The 16823-nt window shown below is 40.8% G+C and overlaps 1 protein-coding gene across 1 annotated transcript in view; it reads right to left on the bottom strand.

Annotated features, from left to right (window-relative positions):
- Positions 1 to 89: 89 nt before the first annotated feature.
- Positions 90 to 16823, bottom strand: part of LOC308477643 (scavenger receptor cysteine-rich domain-containing protein DMBT1-like) — a gene marked incomplete at its 5' end in the record, with an annotated part of 64819 nt that continues 48085 nt past the window's right edge. The window contains 17 exons of the mRNA XM_081006373.1: positions 90 to 596; positions 1343 to 1719; positions 2104 to 2279; positions 3034 to 3063; positions 3490 to 3522; positions 4811 to 5122; positions 5291 to 5320; positions 6320 to 6631; positions 7766 to 7801; positions 8092 to 8118; positions 9494 to 9805; positions 10037 to 10057; positions 10663 to 10725; positions 11514 to 11546; positions 15194 to 15232; positions 15360 to 15701; positions 15791 to 15832. Of these exons, the coding sequence (XP_080862499.1) occupies positions 368 to 596; positions 1343 to 1719; positions 2104 to 2279; positions 3034 to 3063; positions 3490 to 3522; positions 4811 to 5122; positions 5291 to 5320; positions 6320 to 6631; positions 7766 to 7801; positions 8092 to 8118; positions 9494 to 9805; positions 10037 to 10057; positions 10663 to 10725; positions 11514 to 11546; positions 15194 to 15232; positions 15360 to 15701; positions 15791 to 15832 (2414 nt within the window). The 3' untranslated portion in view covers positions 90 to 367. The remainder of the gene's footprint in view (positions 597 to 1342; positions 1720 to 2103; positions 2280 to 3033; positions 3064 to 3489; positions 3523 to 4810; positions 5123 to 5290; positions 5321 to 6319; positions 6632 to 7765; positions 7802 to 8091; positions 8119 to 9493; positions 9806 to 10036; positions 10058 to 10662; positions 10726 to 11513; positions 11547 to 15193; positions 15233 to 15359; positions 15702 to 15790; positions 15833 to 16823) is intronic.

The raw sequence follows: 16823 nt of genomic DNA, 5'->3' as shown, positions 1-16823 counted from the left end.
GATAAGCGCCACAACCCCAGAGTCGGTCGCAACTGGACCTAATGGTCAGGGGTCCCTTTACTTTATGATTAAATACACAGAAACATGATTTTTTTTGACAGCTAGCTTTATTTGTTTTGCTAAGTCGGTGAGCCAACTAATTGTGATGACTTCAAGCCAAAGGTTTTACAGATCTTTCATATTGACTACAAAGATACCAGATGATCGGAGTTACAAAGGCAGATCAAAGCATGTATTCTGGCATCTGAAGTGCCAGCTTCTCTATGGAACTGTCTACAGTGATGAATTACTTCAAGATAATGCCACAAACAGAGTCATTATGCAAGTATCCTCATTGCCCTTGGTGGGCATTGCTAGGTGACACTACTTAATGAAGGTTAAATGGCCCAATAACCTGCATGTGTTCTTGACCAGAGCTTATTTCTCTCTTACGCCTGGGCATGCAGCCTTGGTAACATCGAGATCTAGAGTCATATGCATTGCACACCACAATTTTGCACTGTAGATAAACTGTTGACCATTTGAAGTTGGGTTTAAAGCTGAAGCGGGTGACCCTCTGTCGATAAGAACCTGTATAGGTATAATCTTTAACACACCTGGGGAAAAAAATGGAGAAGGAATGATAAGCAATTGCAATTTTGCCTAATAGACACATTGTTGCAAAGCCGTCTTCCATAATATAATGCATTTCTGTATGCTATTTTCCAGGAATACATGCATTTTTATTCATACTTGACCCCAATATGTGCATTTTTGTACACTGTAGAACTGCACTGAGAATTTTAGAGAAGGTAAGTGGAAAGATGAAAAAAATCCAGGGAAAGAGATAGGAGCCAATCATGGCCAAATACAAGGTAGAATCTATAGAGACAAAATAATAAAAGGATGGCTGTGAAGAGCTTAGAGTCCTGGCAGGATAGAGCCAGCTGAAGTGAAAGTTTGACACAGGGTCGTCGTCCCCCCCGTGTGTGTTTTCTAATAATTGACCCTGTCCAAAGTAATTGACCCTGTCCAAAGAAGCTCTGGAGCCAAGTGAGGATTCCCAGGTAAGATCCTCCCTCTATTGTGTGGGCAGGTAATCCCTCCCCCACCTGGCCCGATCTCCTTGGCAACGCTTCCCCCAGGTGGGATTGGACAACTGACTGGGGTAGGCGGAGACCTCCAGGTATCCCACCTGAGGGAAGGCAAAGCCAAGCCTATGCTGAATGGAGCCGCTCCAGATCCGGGGGCTGCGCGCGTCCACGCAAAGGTCGCCCCCCGTTTTATGCGGGGAGCAGTCATTCTAATAATTGACCCTGTCCAAAGTATGCAGAAATGTTTGTCAGCTTATTCTCCCCCTTACCCGTTCTGTATTAGAGTATGTGTTGTAGTTGTGAAGTCATGAGGGCTAGGCGAAGCCAGACAGGTGTCTACGAAGAATATTTGCCTCCGATTACAGTTAGAGATTTCGACTTCAAAGTTTTTGTTCTGGTTCATCTTCATAAAGTAGGGCATGGAAACTACTTGGCGTGCAAAGGAAGGTGAGTCATAAAATAAAAATTTCATATGGAATAATCCACTTTGCTTTCGGCCTTCTTCCGTGGATTCCATTTCATCTATATTGTGCGTCAGTTCCTTCATGGCTCTTGGCTCCATTTTGCAGATGAAGATAAACTGAGGATTGACACCAGTTCCACGGCTGCTGACAGTATTGGAGAAACTGCTAACCCCTCCATTGTTCTGTTAAAGCATTAGATTAGACAAAATAGATGGACAGTAAGTTTAAATATACTGTAGCAAATAAAACCAGAGCAAAAACAAACCAGGAGCTATTCAACAAAGCATAGTTTCCTGGTTCAGATTAAACAGGAAACTACAGTTAATGGAAGACTTATTAGTTAGGTCATTCATGAAAAGAGGAGTGAATGGATTGTATGCATGTCCACGAGCCTTGTTCATACATGGCTTACAAAGCCAATATATGATAATTTGAATGCAAAGGGGCCCCAGGGGGTATAATTTGACAACTGTTTTATTTTTTGAAACTCACATCCTAAAAGTTCTCCAAATAAAAGCTATCAAATTATACTGATATGTCTTACGATCAGATATACACTTCCTTACCTCCCGTCTTGTCCCGCAACCATCATATGGTATATAGAATATAAATTCGTCTCTTGTAATCTCAGGTTTGCAGGCTTGGTCACTCAAGTACAGATTGCACTCAGAGCAGCCTTTTGAAGTAAGGTATTCTCTGCCAATAACTGCCTTCATGTATTCGGGCAAACATGTAAGCGTTACTGGACAGGGGAAGGGGGGGAAAAAGTATTGTTGAGTACTATAAGCAAAGAAAATAATAATGTAATGTTGTGTACATGCACATATGCCCATCGGTTAAAAGAAACATTCTCACAGTACATTACACAGTACATTTCCACTAATGCCTTTCTGTTGTAGCCTATGGTCACTTTATATTGTTTTTTTCAATTATAGTGCTTTATTGGATTGTTTTTAGATAATTTGGTTTTATTTCACCCAGAGGACCTTGATATTTTGATATATGCACTTCTTATATATTTGTTTAGCTATTTTGAGCTGTGAGCTATATTGTAAAATATAGAGAAGTGCAACATCTGAAGGACCATTAGGTTCCAAACTGTGCATTAGTCCAGCAGGTGCTGGTTGGGTCAGTTTGCTTAAAAAGGAGGATCAAACAAAATTCTTATCCATCTCTCTTCCCTGCTATGTGTTCTTGTAAATATTATTTCAGTCAACAAGTAGAACCACCTTCCCTTTTCATACTTCACCATGGCCTCAAGCAACAGGGAATGGAGAAGAATGAGAAGGCTAATTTTGAGGTCTTAGGTAAAAACTATACATGGATTCCAGAAACGTTCAAAACAGGAGGTTTTTGAGTGGGTAGCATTTTTGTCACTGAAGGAGGAAACATCATGGTCCAAAATATTCTTATTTTGCCAAAGGCCCACAAAATGTCTTAGTGAAATGTTTTATAATACATTAATTAAAAAGCAACAATATCATTTTTAACATTACCAGGATCTGTAGTTGTATCATCCTCAGGAGCTATGAAAAAACAAAGATGTTGTTGATGATAAGGATGATGATGATAATAATAATATTTAGACCCCACCCATCTTGTCGGTTTCCAACACATATAAAAACATAATAAAACACCAGACATTAAAAACGTCCCAACACAGGGCTGCCTTCAGATGTCTTCTAAAAGTTGTATAGTTATTTATCTCCTTGATAATAGAAGATAACATATAAAGACTGTTTGTTTATGACATTGTTTTAGTGCAATATATTTTAGGAGTGGTACCTAAATGGCTCTCCAACACAAGAGTTATTCCATGGTCAAAAAGGCCAGTGTAGGCAGCGGTTTCTTGACAAATACCAGGCATTCCTGATATTGTGAGACAGCACATATTTTCAACTCTAAAAACATGCATGTCTGAATTATTTGTATATCACAAAAATATTAATTACCTGCTGTAGTGGTGGCTTGGGGGGCAGCCTTTGCTGTTATATAAAAAAGGATTGAAATGAAATTACTCATTTTTTAAAGTTGCATACATATTTTCAACATATTAAAAGTTATGCACCACCTGCTTTTTTTTATGCTGCTCATTGGCAAATTCCTACCTGAGAAACCCACTCTACAATGTACACAGAGGTAGGATATTATGAAATCACGAAACCTCATGACTCATAATGCTCACCTTAAATACAAGGAAAGCATTACGTCCTTGAGATAAGGTCCTCTAGGTTCCTCATTTGGCTTGCAGAGTGGTTTGGTCCAAACTATGGCTACCTATCAATCAAGTGATGTCAGGTGTGGAACAGATAAATCCACAGAACCACACAGAAAAAAGGAAGAATCAAACGGAAAAGGAATAAGATTCTTTCCTTTCCAGCCACTGGTAGAGTTCAGCACTTTTTAAATTCAAGATACAAATGCAAAGGATGGGAGGACAAGTGCACTCCTGATTCTTCCTTTCAAGGTGAGTTACCTGGCATCATGTAGCATCAGTTGATTGACATGTGAAAGGCTTCACTCATCTGTTAACATGGCCTACAGGAGGTGGGGGACTTCTGGAAATGCTCCACTGGCCAGATCCAGTTCTCCCATCACTGCTTTGAGCAAATGACAAGATGGTGCCCTCCCACATTCTGTGTATGGAATCCCACTTACTTAAACACTGACAATGGGCAATGGGAAAGTGTCACCCACCACACCGAAGGGCCTACTGAGGGGGTTCAAGGCAGACTGTGTAGTAATCTGCCAACATTTCATTGCTATTCCCCACCCCTCAGCATCTACTGCAGCTAAAGGCTATGCAAAAATAGATTGACTGAGACCAAATCAAGTATTCAGATGCCTCTGTAACCATTATTTCAGATAACAACTTCTTGAGAGCCAGTGTGGTGTAGTGGTTAAGAGCGATAGATTCGTAATCTGGGGAACCGGGTTCGCGTCTCCGCTCCTCCACATGCAGCTGCTGGGTGACCTTGGGCTAGTCACACTTCTTTGAAGTCTCTAAGCCCCACTCACCTCACAGAGTGTTTGTTGTGGGGGAGGAAGCGAAAGGAGAATGTTAGCCGCTTTGAGACTCCTTCGGGTAGTGATAAAGCGGGATATCAAATCCAAACTCTTCTAAAATGTAATTTGAGACATTGATCTCAAGGTGTCACATATTAGGAAAGGGAATGTTCAAACCAACCTTTAAGACAAATTGTTTATTGGATACCAGTCACGTAGGCATTAACAGATCTTATTGTTATCCATTATCCAGAAACCCAAGTTTACCTGAGCACATGACAGCAGCATCTTCCCTATGAACACAATTATGTATTCCCCAGCCTCTGTGGGAGCACTGACTCAAGCTGTCTTCATTCCCAGTGCAGCGGACATCATCCATAAGAATTGGTCCTGAGCCTTCACCAAATGGCGCCTTTCCTAGTGCCGAGACAGCGTCTCCACAACCAAGCTTCCTGCACACAACTTGTGCGTGGGTCATGCCCCACAAATCGTCACAGACTGTCCCCCATCTTCCGTTGTGAAAGATTTCAACCCGCCCTTCACATGCATGTCTTCCATTGACTAGTTTCACAGCACCTTCTAGAAAGACAAAAGAGAAGGATTGTTTGCAATGGTTAGCTCTATATAAATTTTGCCACATGTGCTGCTCATTGGACAATTCCTCCATGGGAAGCCTATTCCATAATATCTTCATGTTTAGAAGAAAGATTTAGGATTTTATTATAGAGAAGGTGAGGAGCCTCTTACCTGTTGGAGCAGGAGTGGTCTGGACTGGTTCTTGAAAAGAAAGAAGAAGAGGAGTAAGTAGAATATACTTTCACTGGTATCAACATTGTAAATAGGACTGATGTGGTTTAAAATGTAGCAGTAGACGCTCCTTATCAAGAAAAATAGATTAGATGAATGTCATGGGTGGTTCTTGTATTAAGAAGGGTGAAGAAAGTGGAATATAGCAATCCAATTTCTGCTTCAATTAGGGCGATGTTTTAGTTACCAACTTTAGTGGTATAATGTGAACAATATCTCTTTTAAGTTTTTTTTTACACAAATAAAATGGTAAATGGGTGACTACAAGTGGGAAGCACTGTAACTGCATTTAAGTGCCTATCAAACCAGTGATTGTACGTGTTACCCAACCAACAGCATTTTACATATCTGTTTGATATTATGCAGATAATATAATTCCTCAAGAATTATTTTGTATTATATTCAATTTTGGTTATTATTAAAACAGTGTACTTTCAATCTAAATGGTCTTAAATGGTCACTGGCCCCTCCCCAGCGCTGTCCACATGTTCGGAACAAGTCAGCTTGATGAACAACACAGGCTGTCCTGGTTATTTGGAACAGTAATGGCTCAGGGTTTCAGCTCAGGGTTATAGCCTGAGCATGTTTGGCAAGCTGCCCCACTGCAGACATGCTCAGAGCACATCAGCTCCTCTATATCCATCTTTGCACCTCTGGCCCTCCAGATGTTGCTGAACTACAACTCACACCCTCCCTGGCTACTGGCCATGCTTGCTGGAGCTTATGGGAGTTAGTTCAGGAACATCTGGAGGGCCAAAGGTTCCCCACAATTGGTCTGTGTCAGGCTTCCTCAACCTGGGCCCTCCAGATGTTTTGAGACTACAATTCCCATCATCCCCAACTACTGGTCCTGCCAGCTAGGGATCATGGGAGTTGTAGGCCAAAAACACCTGGAGGGCCGAGGCTGAGGAAGCCTGGTCTATGTCCATTAATTTTTAATGGAAATATCAACCTGCAATTGGAAAATACCTGCGCAGATGACGCTAGCATCTTCACTGCGGAGGCAATTATGAACCCCCCAGCCTCTGTGAGAGCACTGGCCCAAGTGCCATTCCTTCCCAGTGCAGGAGACATCATCCAGGAGGATTGTGCCTGGACCAGGACCAAATCGAGCCTGTCCTGGTGCTGCGATAACAGGCCCACATCCAAGCTGCCTGCATACGACACTTGCATCAGTTAAGTTCCACGCATCATCGCAGACCGTCCCCCACCTTCCACTGTAAAACACTTCAATACGTCCTTCACATCTGTGTCTTCCATTGACTAGTTTCACAGATGCTCCTTAGAAAAAGAAGAGAGAAGCATGGGTTCACTACTGGTATATAAAGAAGCCCAGTCACAATATCAGCATACGGAGTAAAATGTTGTTGCCAATATGAACTGACATAACCATCCCATTTCATTTTGCTTTTCAGTTTTTTGGGGGTGGGTTGGGGGCAGTGCTTTTTTCCTGGGGGATGCAGGGGTACATATACCCCTAAACATTTTGTGAATCTTTGTACTTTTGTCCATTTATTTTCCCTGATTTGAACTATAAAATGGTGATTTTCTTGAGTCAAAATGAGAGTACCCCTAAATATTTTTTTTAATAGAAAGCACTGGTTTGGGGTGAGGGAGATCAGCAGAGAAGTGCCAGTTGAAGCGACTGCACAAACCACTGACATATTTATTAATGTGGTAACCAGAGGCATTCTGGCGATAGGTTAGAGTAAAAACTGGAGGAATCCATATTTCACCCATACAATCCCCTCTGAGGGTGACAGAATGTCACCAAGTTCTGTTGCCCACAGAGGAACTTGCTCTGCTGCATTCAAAGAGTGTGGCGTTAAGGAGCACCATGTGCTAGACACTCCAGGTTGTGGGCAGCTAGATAACTGGTTCTGGAACTTTTTTAAAAAGTCAAGGAAAAAATAGTTAAATAGACAGAGGCAGCGCTGCAGCTCATGGACCACCTTGCAAATAACTTGTTTTATTCATCTTTTTTTTTTAATTTCATATTTCTGATTTTTCATAATGTCCCTTTAAAATCTGCACAGGAACGGGATGGGACAGACTTAATTCCATCTCCAAGCAGAACTGGGACGGACCTGGCTTTTAGAGGGTCATCAATCCCTAGCAACTGTAGGGATGGGTGGTAGCATCATTGAGAAAAGCACCCCTGAGTGAAACATGTGCAGCTGCCAGCACCTTTATTTCCAAAGAGGTGGCAGGGTGACATTGGGGGTACGGATGGTGCACGTGAGAGATGGCAACTCAAATCTAGTGCTGGCTGTTCCTATACATTTATAAATCATTTTGCATTTGCGGGCTATGCATTGGTCAATTCATCCATGAAAATACCTATTCTACAAAGCCTGCATAGCCAAAGCTAACATTTAGTCCGATATATCATGAGGCAGCTGAGGGATCTCTTACCGTTTGAAAGTGTAGTTTCCTTGCTAATTGCAGGTCCTTGAGAAAAACCCCACAAAAGATGGAGAAGGGGAAAAAAAGAGAAAGTAAGAGAATTATTGTGAGGAACACAGTTTTCCTGAAATAATTTTTACTGAAGTAAAGATAGAGTCAGTAGTTTAGTATGCAGTAATAGTTACTCCGTTTAGTACAGAAGGAATCAATGGTTAAAACAGACTTATACATACAGAAACATAGGTGCATTTAATAGATTTAAATGCCAGTTTGAATCTGTATACTAAAAACTAGAATTTAGGATTATATTATAGAGAAGGTGAAATGTCCCTTACTTGGAGTAGGAGTGCTCACAGTTGGTACTTGAAAAGAAAGAGAAAAAGTGGAATAGCAGAGTAAATATAACTTCAGTGAAATCAAAATTGTACATAGAACATAAAACATAACAGAATATACTTCTTATCAGTGACAGCCAGTCATGTTTTGCCACCTGAGGCAAAACCAGAATGTGCCGCCTCTTGCCCATCTATTGTCCTGCCCTGCCTGCCCCCCACTTCCACCACCGCCAGAACCCCCCCTCCACTAGGTGAGATCAAGGAGCTTTCCACAAGGCCTTGGCACTCATCTTCTCTGCTCCAGTGGCAGGGAAGCGAAGCAGCAATACTGCACAGCAGAAAACTTCCCTCTTGCCAAAGCCTGGCAACAGGGGAATGTTCTGGCAGAAGTGGGGTTGTGAACCGGGTACTGCCTCTTGCACTTCCGCTGGTGGAAGCAGTTGCTTCATGTCACCTAATAGGTGGGCCAGCTCTGCTCTTTATAAGAAAGTGACTACTTTGAGTGCTTTGGTTCTTTTGTTTTTGTTCTTAGTCACAAAGCCTTAGCCTACTGGCTTGGACATCATGCCAGCCCTGTATGGCATAACATCAGTGTTGATTATTATTATGATGAAGACTTTGCAATTTGTGGCATTTTGGGTCGTGGCCCCAACAAAGAGTGTGCCCTGCTGTGTATTTTGAAAGTTTTCCAATGGACCAAGTCAGCTTTCTTTGCCGGTGTGTGTTCTGGAGAAACCCATGAAACATCATTTGAAATACTGATCACAAGAAATTGATATTAGAATAGGGGATGTTCATTACAATTGGTTTCTTGCATGAAACCAGCAAAGGCAGACAACGCATGAAACAAAGGTAATTCCCCGACATCAGTCACTTTCAACACATTCCTATACATGCCTACTCAGATATAAGCCCCATGGACTTCAATTAGACTTACTCCCAGATAAGTGGATATTGGACTGAAATTTTATATACGTTTTCATTAACCAGGTGCTGACCAGATGTTATAATTACCATCATACCTAACCAGTGAACATGCTGGCTGGGGCTGACAGAAGTTGTAACCCAAGATATGTTGAGGTTGGCAAAGGCTTTGAAGCCCTAAACAGCCTCGGTTCAGTATACCTGAAGGAGCGTCTCCACCCTCATCGTTCCACTGAGGTCCAGTGCCGAGGACCTTCTGGCGGTTCCCTCGCTGTGAGAAGCCAAGTTACAGGGAACCAGGCAGAGGGCCTTCTCAGTAGTGGCACCCGCCCTGTGGAACGCTCTCCCACCAGATGTCAAAGAGAAAAACAACTTTTGTTGGAAGCCGCCCAGAGTGGCTGGGGAAACCCAGCCAGATGGGTGGGACATAAATAGATTATTATTAATAATATTCTATCATGCTGCAATCAAAGAGTACCTGAGCAAATGACACCAGCATCTTCTCTATGGAGACAATTGTGCAATCCCCAGCCTCTGTGAGAGCAGTGTCCCAAGCTGATTTCAGTCCCAGTGCACCTGACATCATCCATAAGAATTGGCCCCGAGCCTTCACTAAACAGAGCATTAGCTGTTGCTGAGCGAGCGGGCCCACATTTCTGCTGCCTGCACACAACACTTGCATCGCTTAAGTCCCACTCGTCATCGCAGACTGTCCCCCAAATTCCATTGTGAAGTACTTCAACCCGTCCCTCACATCTGTTCCTTCCATTGACTAGTCTCACGGTGCCATCTTAGAAAGAGAAAAGAGAAACCTTAGTTGCCTCCCACTGGCAGATCAAACTCTATGTAATAGACATATATATAATCTGCATTTACTTATTTACCAATTCCTTCATTATAAACTTATTCTACAATACTGTATATCCAGATTTGTAAACAAGAAGATCAGGTCGTCTGTCTGATGTGTTAAAACTATTTCTTTAAAAGTTTCACAAATGCATACAAGATGAGAAAATCGTACCTGGCAAAGCAGGATAGTTAGCTAGAAACAGCAAAAGAAGAGGGGGAAAGGACCAAATTAAATACTACGTTCTTTGAAGAAATGATTTCCAATAGCAGGTGAAATATACTCAGAGTCGCAAAGTGATTTCATGCTCTTTATTCAGCTCATAGTGGTGAGGAGGAATGAACAAATGTCCCCTCAAAGTATCTGCTTTATATACATTATTTACACAATGGGCTGCACATGATTGGCTAATTCCGGAATTCTACTGTAAGCCAATCAGGTTGTGGATTCACTTCTATCTGGAGCATGATTGGGTGGTTCCTGCCAACCAATCATAGTGCTGCATTGTTCTAGGACCAATCAGACTGCTGCATTCTGAATCCTATTGTTCTAGGACCAATCAGACTGCTGCATTCTGGATCCTATTGTTCTAGGACCAATCAGACTGCTGCAGTTTGGATCCTATTCAACTCAGTACATAACAGCAGGACTGAAAACTACTAAGGCTGCAGTCCTATACCCATCTGCCTGTAGTGAGCCCCCTTCAATTCAGGAGGACTTACTTCTGAGTGGATAGGTGTAGGATTGCACTGTTATTAAATTGAATTATGCTGAGATTAAATTTCTAGCTGAAGGCTTACCAGAAGTAGTGGACGCCTTGGTGCTAGGCAGAGGTGCAGGAGTGGTACTCAGAGGTGTCAATGCTAGTTGAAAGAAAACAGTGAATTACAATTACCCAGGTCATATGCTCCCTCAGTTTTTATATGCCTACAGCTAATATTTGAAATAGAAAACCATCTATTCAATAGTTCCAAAGGCTAACTATTTCAAACAAAAGGAAAAGGAAAAAAGGATACAAGAAAAAAACCTTATATATTTAATACAATGTTAGTTTCTAGCAAAAAAAAAAAAAAGGGGAAAAAAGCTTTATGGCATAATCCTATACAAGAGTTGAGTGGGATGTAGTTATACACTATACCTTTAAAGTACCATATTTTTCGCTCTATAAGATGCACGTTCCCCTTCCTAAAAAGTAAGGGGAAATGTGTGTGCGTCTTATGGGATAGCCGCCCGAAGCCTCCGGAGCGCAGCGGGAGCTCCCGCTGTGCTCTGGAGGCTTCGTGTTGCTTTCGCTGAAGCCAGGAGAGCAAGAGGGATCGGTGCGCACTGATCCCTCTTGCTCTCCTGGCTTCACTTCGCTGGAGAGGCGCTGTGCAGCTTTCCCTCTCTGTGCAGCGCCCCTTCAGCAAAGCGGGAGGAGAAATGGAAGGGGCTCCATTTCTCCTGCCATTTCGCTGAAGGGGCGCTGCTCAGAGAGGAAGAGAATATTTTTTTTCTTGTTCTCCTCCTATAAAACTAGGTCCATCTTATGGTCGGGTGCGTCTTATAGAGCGAAAAATACGGTATATTCTTTTCATCTGGCAATTCTAGGCACTATAGTTCACCCCACACAGAGTTACAATTAATGGAATGTGCTATAATTATAAAATACCTGGTGCCTTTGTTGTTGTAGTTCTTGCTGGAGCTGAGGAAAGAATTATAATAGTATCACAGATAAAAACAAACAACAAAAAGGAAATACAGGCACAGTTGTGGCTTCCACAGCCTGTTAAGGACTAATCTTGTTTCATCCTTACTTTTTTTTGACTCCAGAAACATTGGTTTCTAGAGAATTCTTCTGTTTCCTTTTCAGGTTTTGACTACTGATATTTACCAACATAGCAAAATATTGTGAACTCAACTAGGTTTTGCTTTGTGAAAAACACGCATAACGAGAAGGGATTTTGTACTTGGATGTCAACATTAAGATGTATGAGTTCTATTAAAATAACTTACTGTGACATTATTTATGTGCACCATTCAGAGAGAACTGCTTCACTGGTGTACTGATACATGATAATTCACGCTAATGTGGATTATAAAATCTTTGCAGACATTTTGGCTAAAAGACTAAAAAAAGTGTTAATGGAAGAGATTCATAAAGACCAAGCAGGCTTTCTCCCGGGTAGACACTTGTCTGATAACATGAGAAACATAATCAATATTTTAGAAAAATTACAAGTGAATATTAATACCAAGGCAGTTTTGATATTTGTGGACGCGGAGAAAGCTTTTGACAACATTTCTTGGAGTTTTATGAAGAAGAATCTACAGGGGATGGGGGTAGGTCAAGGCTTTGGAAACGGTATAAGTGCAATTTATTCAGAACAAAAGGCTAAATTAATTGTTAACAACGTGGTGACGGAGGAATTTAAGATAGAAAAAGGGACACGACAAGGCTGCCCAATCTCCCCATTGCTCTTTATATCGGTCCTGGAGGTCCTGTTGAATATGATTAGAAGGGACCAGTTGGTTAAAGGTATACAAGTCGGAGCTAAACAGTACAAATTGAGAGCATTTGCAGATGACTTAGTATTGACATTACAGGAGCCAGAATCTAGTACCAAAAGAGTTTTGGAACTGATTCAAGAATTTGGTCAGGTTGCAGGATTTAAACTGAATAAGTTAAAAACAAAGGTTTTAGAGAAAAATTTAACAGCGATTGAGAGAGAGAGAGGTTTCAGAATGAGACAGGTTTAACAGTGGTTAAGAAAGTGAAATACCTGGGGATTAATATGACAGCTAAAAATGGGAACTTATTTAAAGACAATTATGAAAAATGCTGGACTGAAGTGAAAAAAGATTTAGAAATTTGGTCAAATTTGAAGCTTTCACTGCTAGGCCATATTGCTGCGATAAAAATGAATGTATTGCCTAGAATGTTGTTCTTGTTTCAAACATTGCAAGTTTTGGACAAAATGGATTGTTTCAAGAAGTGGCAGAGAGATATTTCTAGATTTGTCTGGCAGGGCAAGAAGCCTAGAATAAAATTTAAAATACTAACGGACGCAAAGGAAAGAGGTGGATTTGCCCTGCCAGACCTTAAACTTTATTATGAATCAGCAGCTTTTTGCTGGGTGAAAGAGTGGCTACTTCTTGAAAACACAGACATTTTGGATTTAGAAGGTTTTAATAATGTATTTGGATGGCATGCATATTTGTGGTATGACAAGGTCAAAGCACATAAAGCATTTAAAAATAATATTGTCAGGAAAGCATTGTTTAATGTCTGGATAAGATACAAGGATTTACTTGAAAATAAAACCCCAAGGTGGTTGTCACCGATGGAAGCGAAAGCTTTGAAAAAGCTCAATATGGAGGCCAAATGGCCGAAATATTGGGAAATTTTGGAACAAGAGGGAGACAGATTGAAATTGCAGAGTTTTGAAAAGCTAAAAAATAAAGTGCGAGATTGGCTTCATTATTATCAGATAATGGAGGCATATAATTTGGACAAGAAAATTGGCTTCCAGGTGGAAAAATCAAAATTGGAAACAGAACTGTTAGAACCCAAAACCAAGATTTTGTCAAAGATGTATAACTTGCTGTTGAAATGGAATACTCAGGATGAAACGATGAAATCTGCTATGATTAAATGGGCACAAGATGTTGGACATAACATAATGATGGCTGACTGGGAACAGTTATGGACCACAGGTATGAAGTTTACGGCATGTAATGCCTTAAGAGAGAATATTATGAAAATGATATATAGGTGGTACATGACACCAGTCAAGTTTGCAAAAATCTATCATTTGCCCAATAATAAATGTTGGAAATGTAAAGAAACTGAAGGCACATTCTTTCACCTTTGGTGGACGTGCCCAAGGATTAAGGCTTTCTGGGAGATGATCTATAATGAAATGAAAAAGGTATTTAAATATACCTTCCTGAAGAAACCAGAGGCCTTTCTCCTGGGCATGGTTGGCCAATTGGTGCCAAAGAAGGATAGAACTTTTTTTTATGTATGCTACAACAGCAGCAAGAATACTTATTGCAAAGTATTGGAAGACACAAGATCTACCCACCCTGGAAGAATGGCAGATGAAGGTGATGGACTATATGGAACTGGCGGAAATGACTGGCAGAATCTGAGACCAGGGAGAAGAGTTGGTGGAAGAAGATTGGAAGAAATTTAAAGACTACTTACAGAAATACTGTAAAATTAATGAATGTTAGAACGATGTCAGAATGAAGTTACGTGGTTTTAGCAGCAATATTACAAAGGAGTATGTAAAAATGGATTGTTAACAGGTGAGAATCTAAAGTTACAATATATTAAGTTAAAGGATTAGGATAAAAACAAAGAGGGAAAGGATTTGCTGAATTAGCTAACTGGATTGGAATACAAAAAAGGGAGGTGTGAGGAGGTCAGGGAAACAAGTAAATGAAAGACAAGACATGGAAAGACTGATTTGTTTTTAAATGCTTTTACTTTTCTGTATTTTGTATTTTTTCTTTTTTTTCTTTTCTTTTTCCTATTTTTGTAACCTTTTTTTGAAACTTCAATAAATATCAGTTTCAAAAAAAAAGATAATTCATGCTATCTATACCCATCGGAGTAAAAACCTCAGTGAGACTTACTTCTGAGTAAATGTGCATAGGCATTGCACTGTAGAAAAGGTTCTTCCATAGTACTAGGAAGATGGAACTTGTCCCATCAAACCCTAGTAGTGTTAATGCTCACATTCAGTTGGGAGAGGGAAAGGACCAACTGGGCAGAGATTCAGCTTCAGAGAAAATACACCTGCCAAGATATTTTCGGTGGGGGCATAGGTCTCCCAAATCCCAGGTTTCTTAAAACCCATTTTCATGAAAACATTATATTGGGTTGGGAGTACAATCCCATTGAATCTAAAGGTTTGGGAATTCCAGTTCCTATAATATCTAGCCCTGTTCAGAAGAATGGGCCATACATTTGATCAATCTCCAAGTGTGGAACACGGCCAGGCCAATTAGATTTGCCCTGAACATTGCTCACTCTGATTGGCTCCTTTTCCTATCATCTACACATACAGTGTGAACATCTGCAGGGCGGGGAGCCTTTACTCCTAATGTGCCATGCTTCCTATGTATAAGCTTTATGCATGGATGCCAGGGGATGGGTCTTCTTGGGGTGTGCAACATCCAGGGATGGTCTGGTTGTGTGGCCTTCCTCACGCACTGATCAATCGAATGAGCAAGTCTTCTGTAAAGGGGTTCTCAATTCCATGGAGATGGTCTTATATGCAAAAGAACAGTATTTAAAACAACAACAAATCATAATGCTCTCAGCTTTCAATTAATACTCACTACTTATAATGGGGCTCCCTGTAGTATAGGACACATTTCCTAAAACAATGAAAGAATTAAAAAAAATATGCATTTATACTGCAGAGAGGTTTCTTGCAAATATTATTACAAATAATGAATACTGCATAATATGTAATGTGTGAAAACCAATAGAAATGTACATTACCAGAGCAAATGACACTTGCATCTTCCTTATGTTTGCAGTCATGGACTCCCCATCCCTTATGGGAGCATTTCTCAAGAGAAAATTCATTCCCTTCGCACTGTACTGCATCTAGGAAGATATTACCAGAGCCTTGGCCAAAGTGGGCACTTAGAGGAGCTGAAGTGGCTTCTCCACAACCAAGTTCTTTGCACACAACCTGAGCATCCTTCATGTCCCAATCATCATCACAGACTGTTCCCCAGCTCCCATCATGGTAGACTTCAACACGACCCTGACAGCTGTTCTCTCCATTCACCAATCTTAGGGAGAAAGGATTTGCTGTTGTTTCTGATGAAGAATCATCTGCAAAAGTTGAGGAAAAATGTAACTTTTTCTAATATATAATACTGACAAGTGTAAAAAAAATGTTATAACCTCACATTAGTGCTTACCAGTTGTAATGCTCTGTCCTGTAGACTGTGGTGGTGGAGTTCCTAATTTAAATATATACAAGAGACAACACTAAATGTTTAAATCTTTGTCTACATATTTATTTCAGTGGTGTTGACTACTGCAGTCAAATTGCAGTCAAACATAACTAATGCATGAGTGCTAGTTAATGCATGAAGGTGTTAAAACCACAGAGCTGTGTTCCTAGACTCACTTAGGTCAAAGGAGGATGTGAAGCTTCTTCTCTTCCTTTCTCTCACTATTTTCTCACCACGTAATATACCAGAACGGACATGTCTGAACTTGTTCAAAGTTCAGACCACATGTTTGAAACTATAGTGTGTATTTTGTACCCAAATGTAATCTACCTGTGTTCTCTTTGCTGCTGCATGGAACAGTGCATGAATTAGACTTTTGGATTTAGTAAGGAAAGCTTTTAAACGTACTCAATAGCATGCTAGAGAGAAGGGGCAAGCATTTTAAGGCTCACTAAAAGGGATATGCAAAAGAGTTTAACAACCTATATTCCATGCTATGCTGCTGGTTAACTTTGCTGGGGGTCTCTTCTGCTGGAGGATGTGCACAGTCCTGCATTTTGAACCTCAGTGCCCAGTTGATTTTTTTTGTTAATTACAGTGGTACCTCGGTTTACGACCTTAAACTGTTCCTGAAGTCCGTTCTTAAACCAAATACATTCTTAAACCAAGGCGCGCTTTCCCTAATGAGGCCTCCTGCCGCTGGTGCCCTTCCACCGTTCATCCTCCATTCGTAGACTGAGGTAAAGTTTGCAAACCGGAACACTACTTCCGGTTTTGCGGAGTTGGTAAACCGAATAGTTCGTAAACAAGATTGTTCATAAACCGAGGTACCACTGTACTCACAAGTGGATCAGATCTACTTTCCACCTCCACATAATATACAGTGAATATACAGGGTTGCTTGCAATAACCATCTGGTGTTTGCATTTTTAACCTCAGCCTTGTGTTATTAAGTGCTTCTTTTTGATGTCTTCAGATGTAACATGCTTGTGTTCTC

Source organism: Podarcis pityusensis (genome assembly GCF_964106645.2).
Source record: "Podarcis pityusensis genome assembly, chromosome: 5".
NCBI classification, from domain to species: Eukaryota; Metazoa; Chordata; class Lepidosauria; order Squamata; family Lacertidae; genus Podarcis; species Podarcis pityusensis.
The sequence above is the reverse complement of the archived record's forward strand: the minus strand, read 5'-3'. Positions and strand labels throughout refer to the sequence as shown.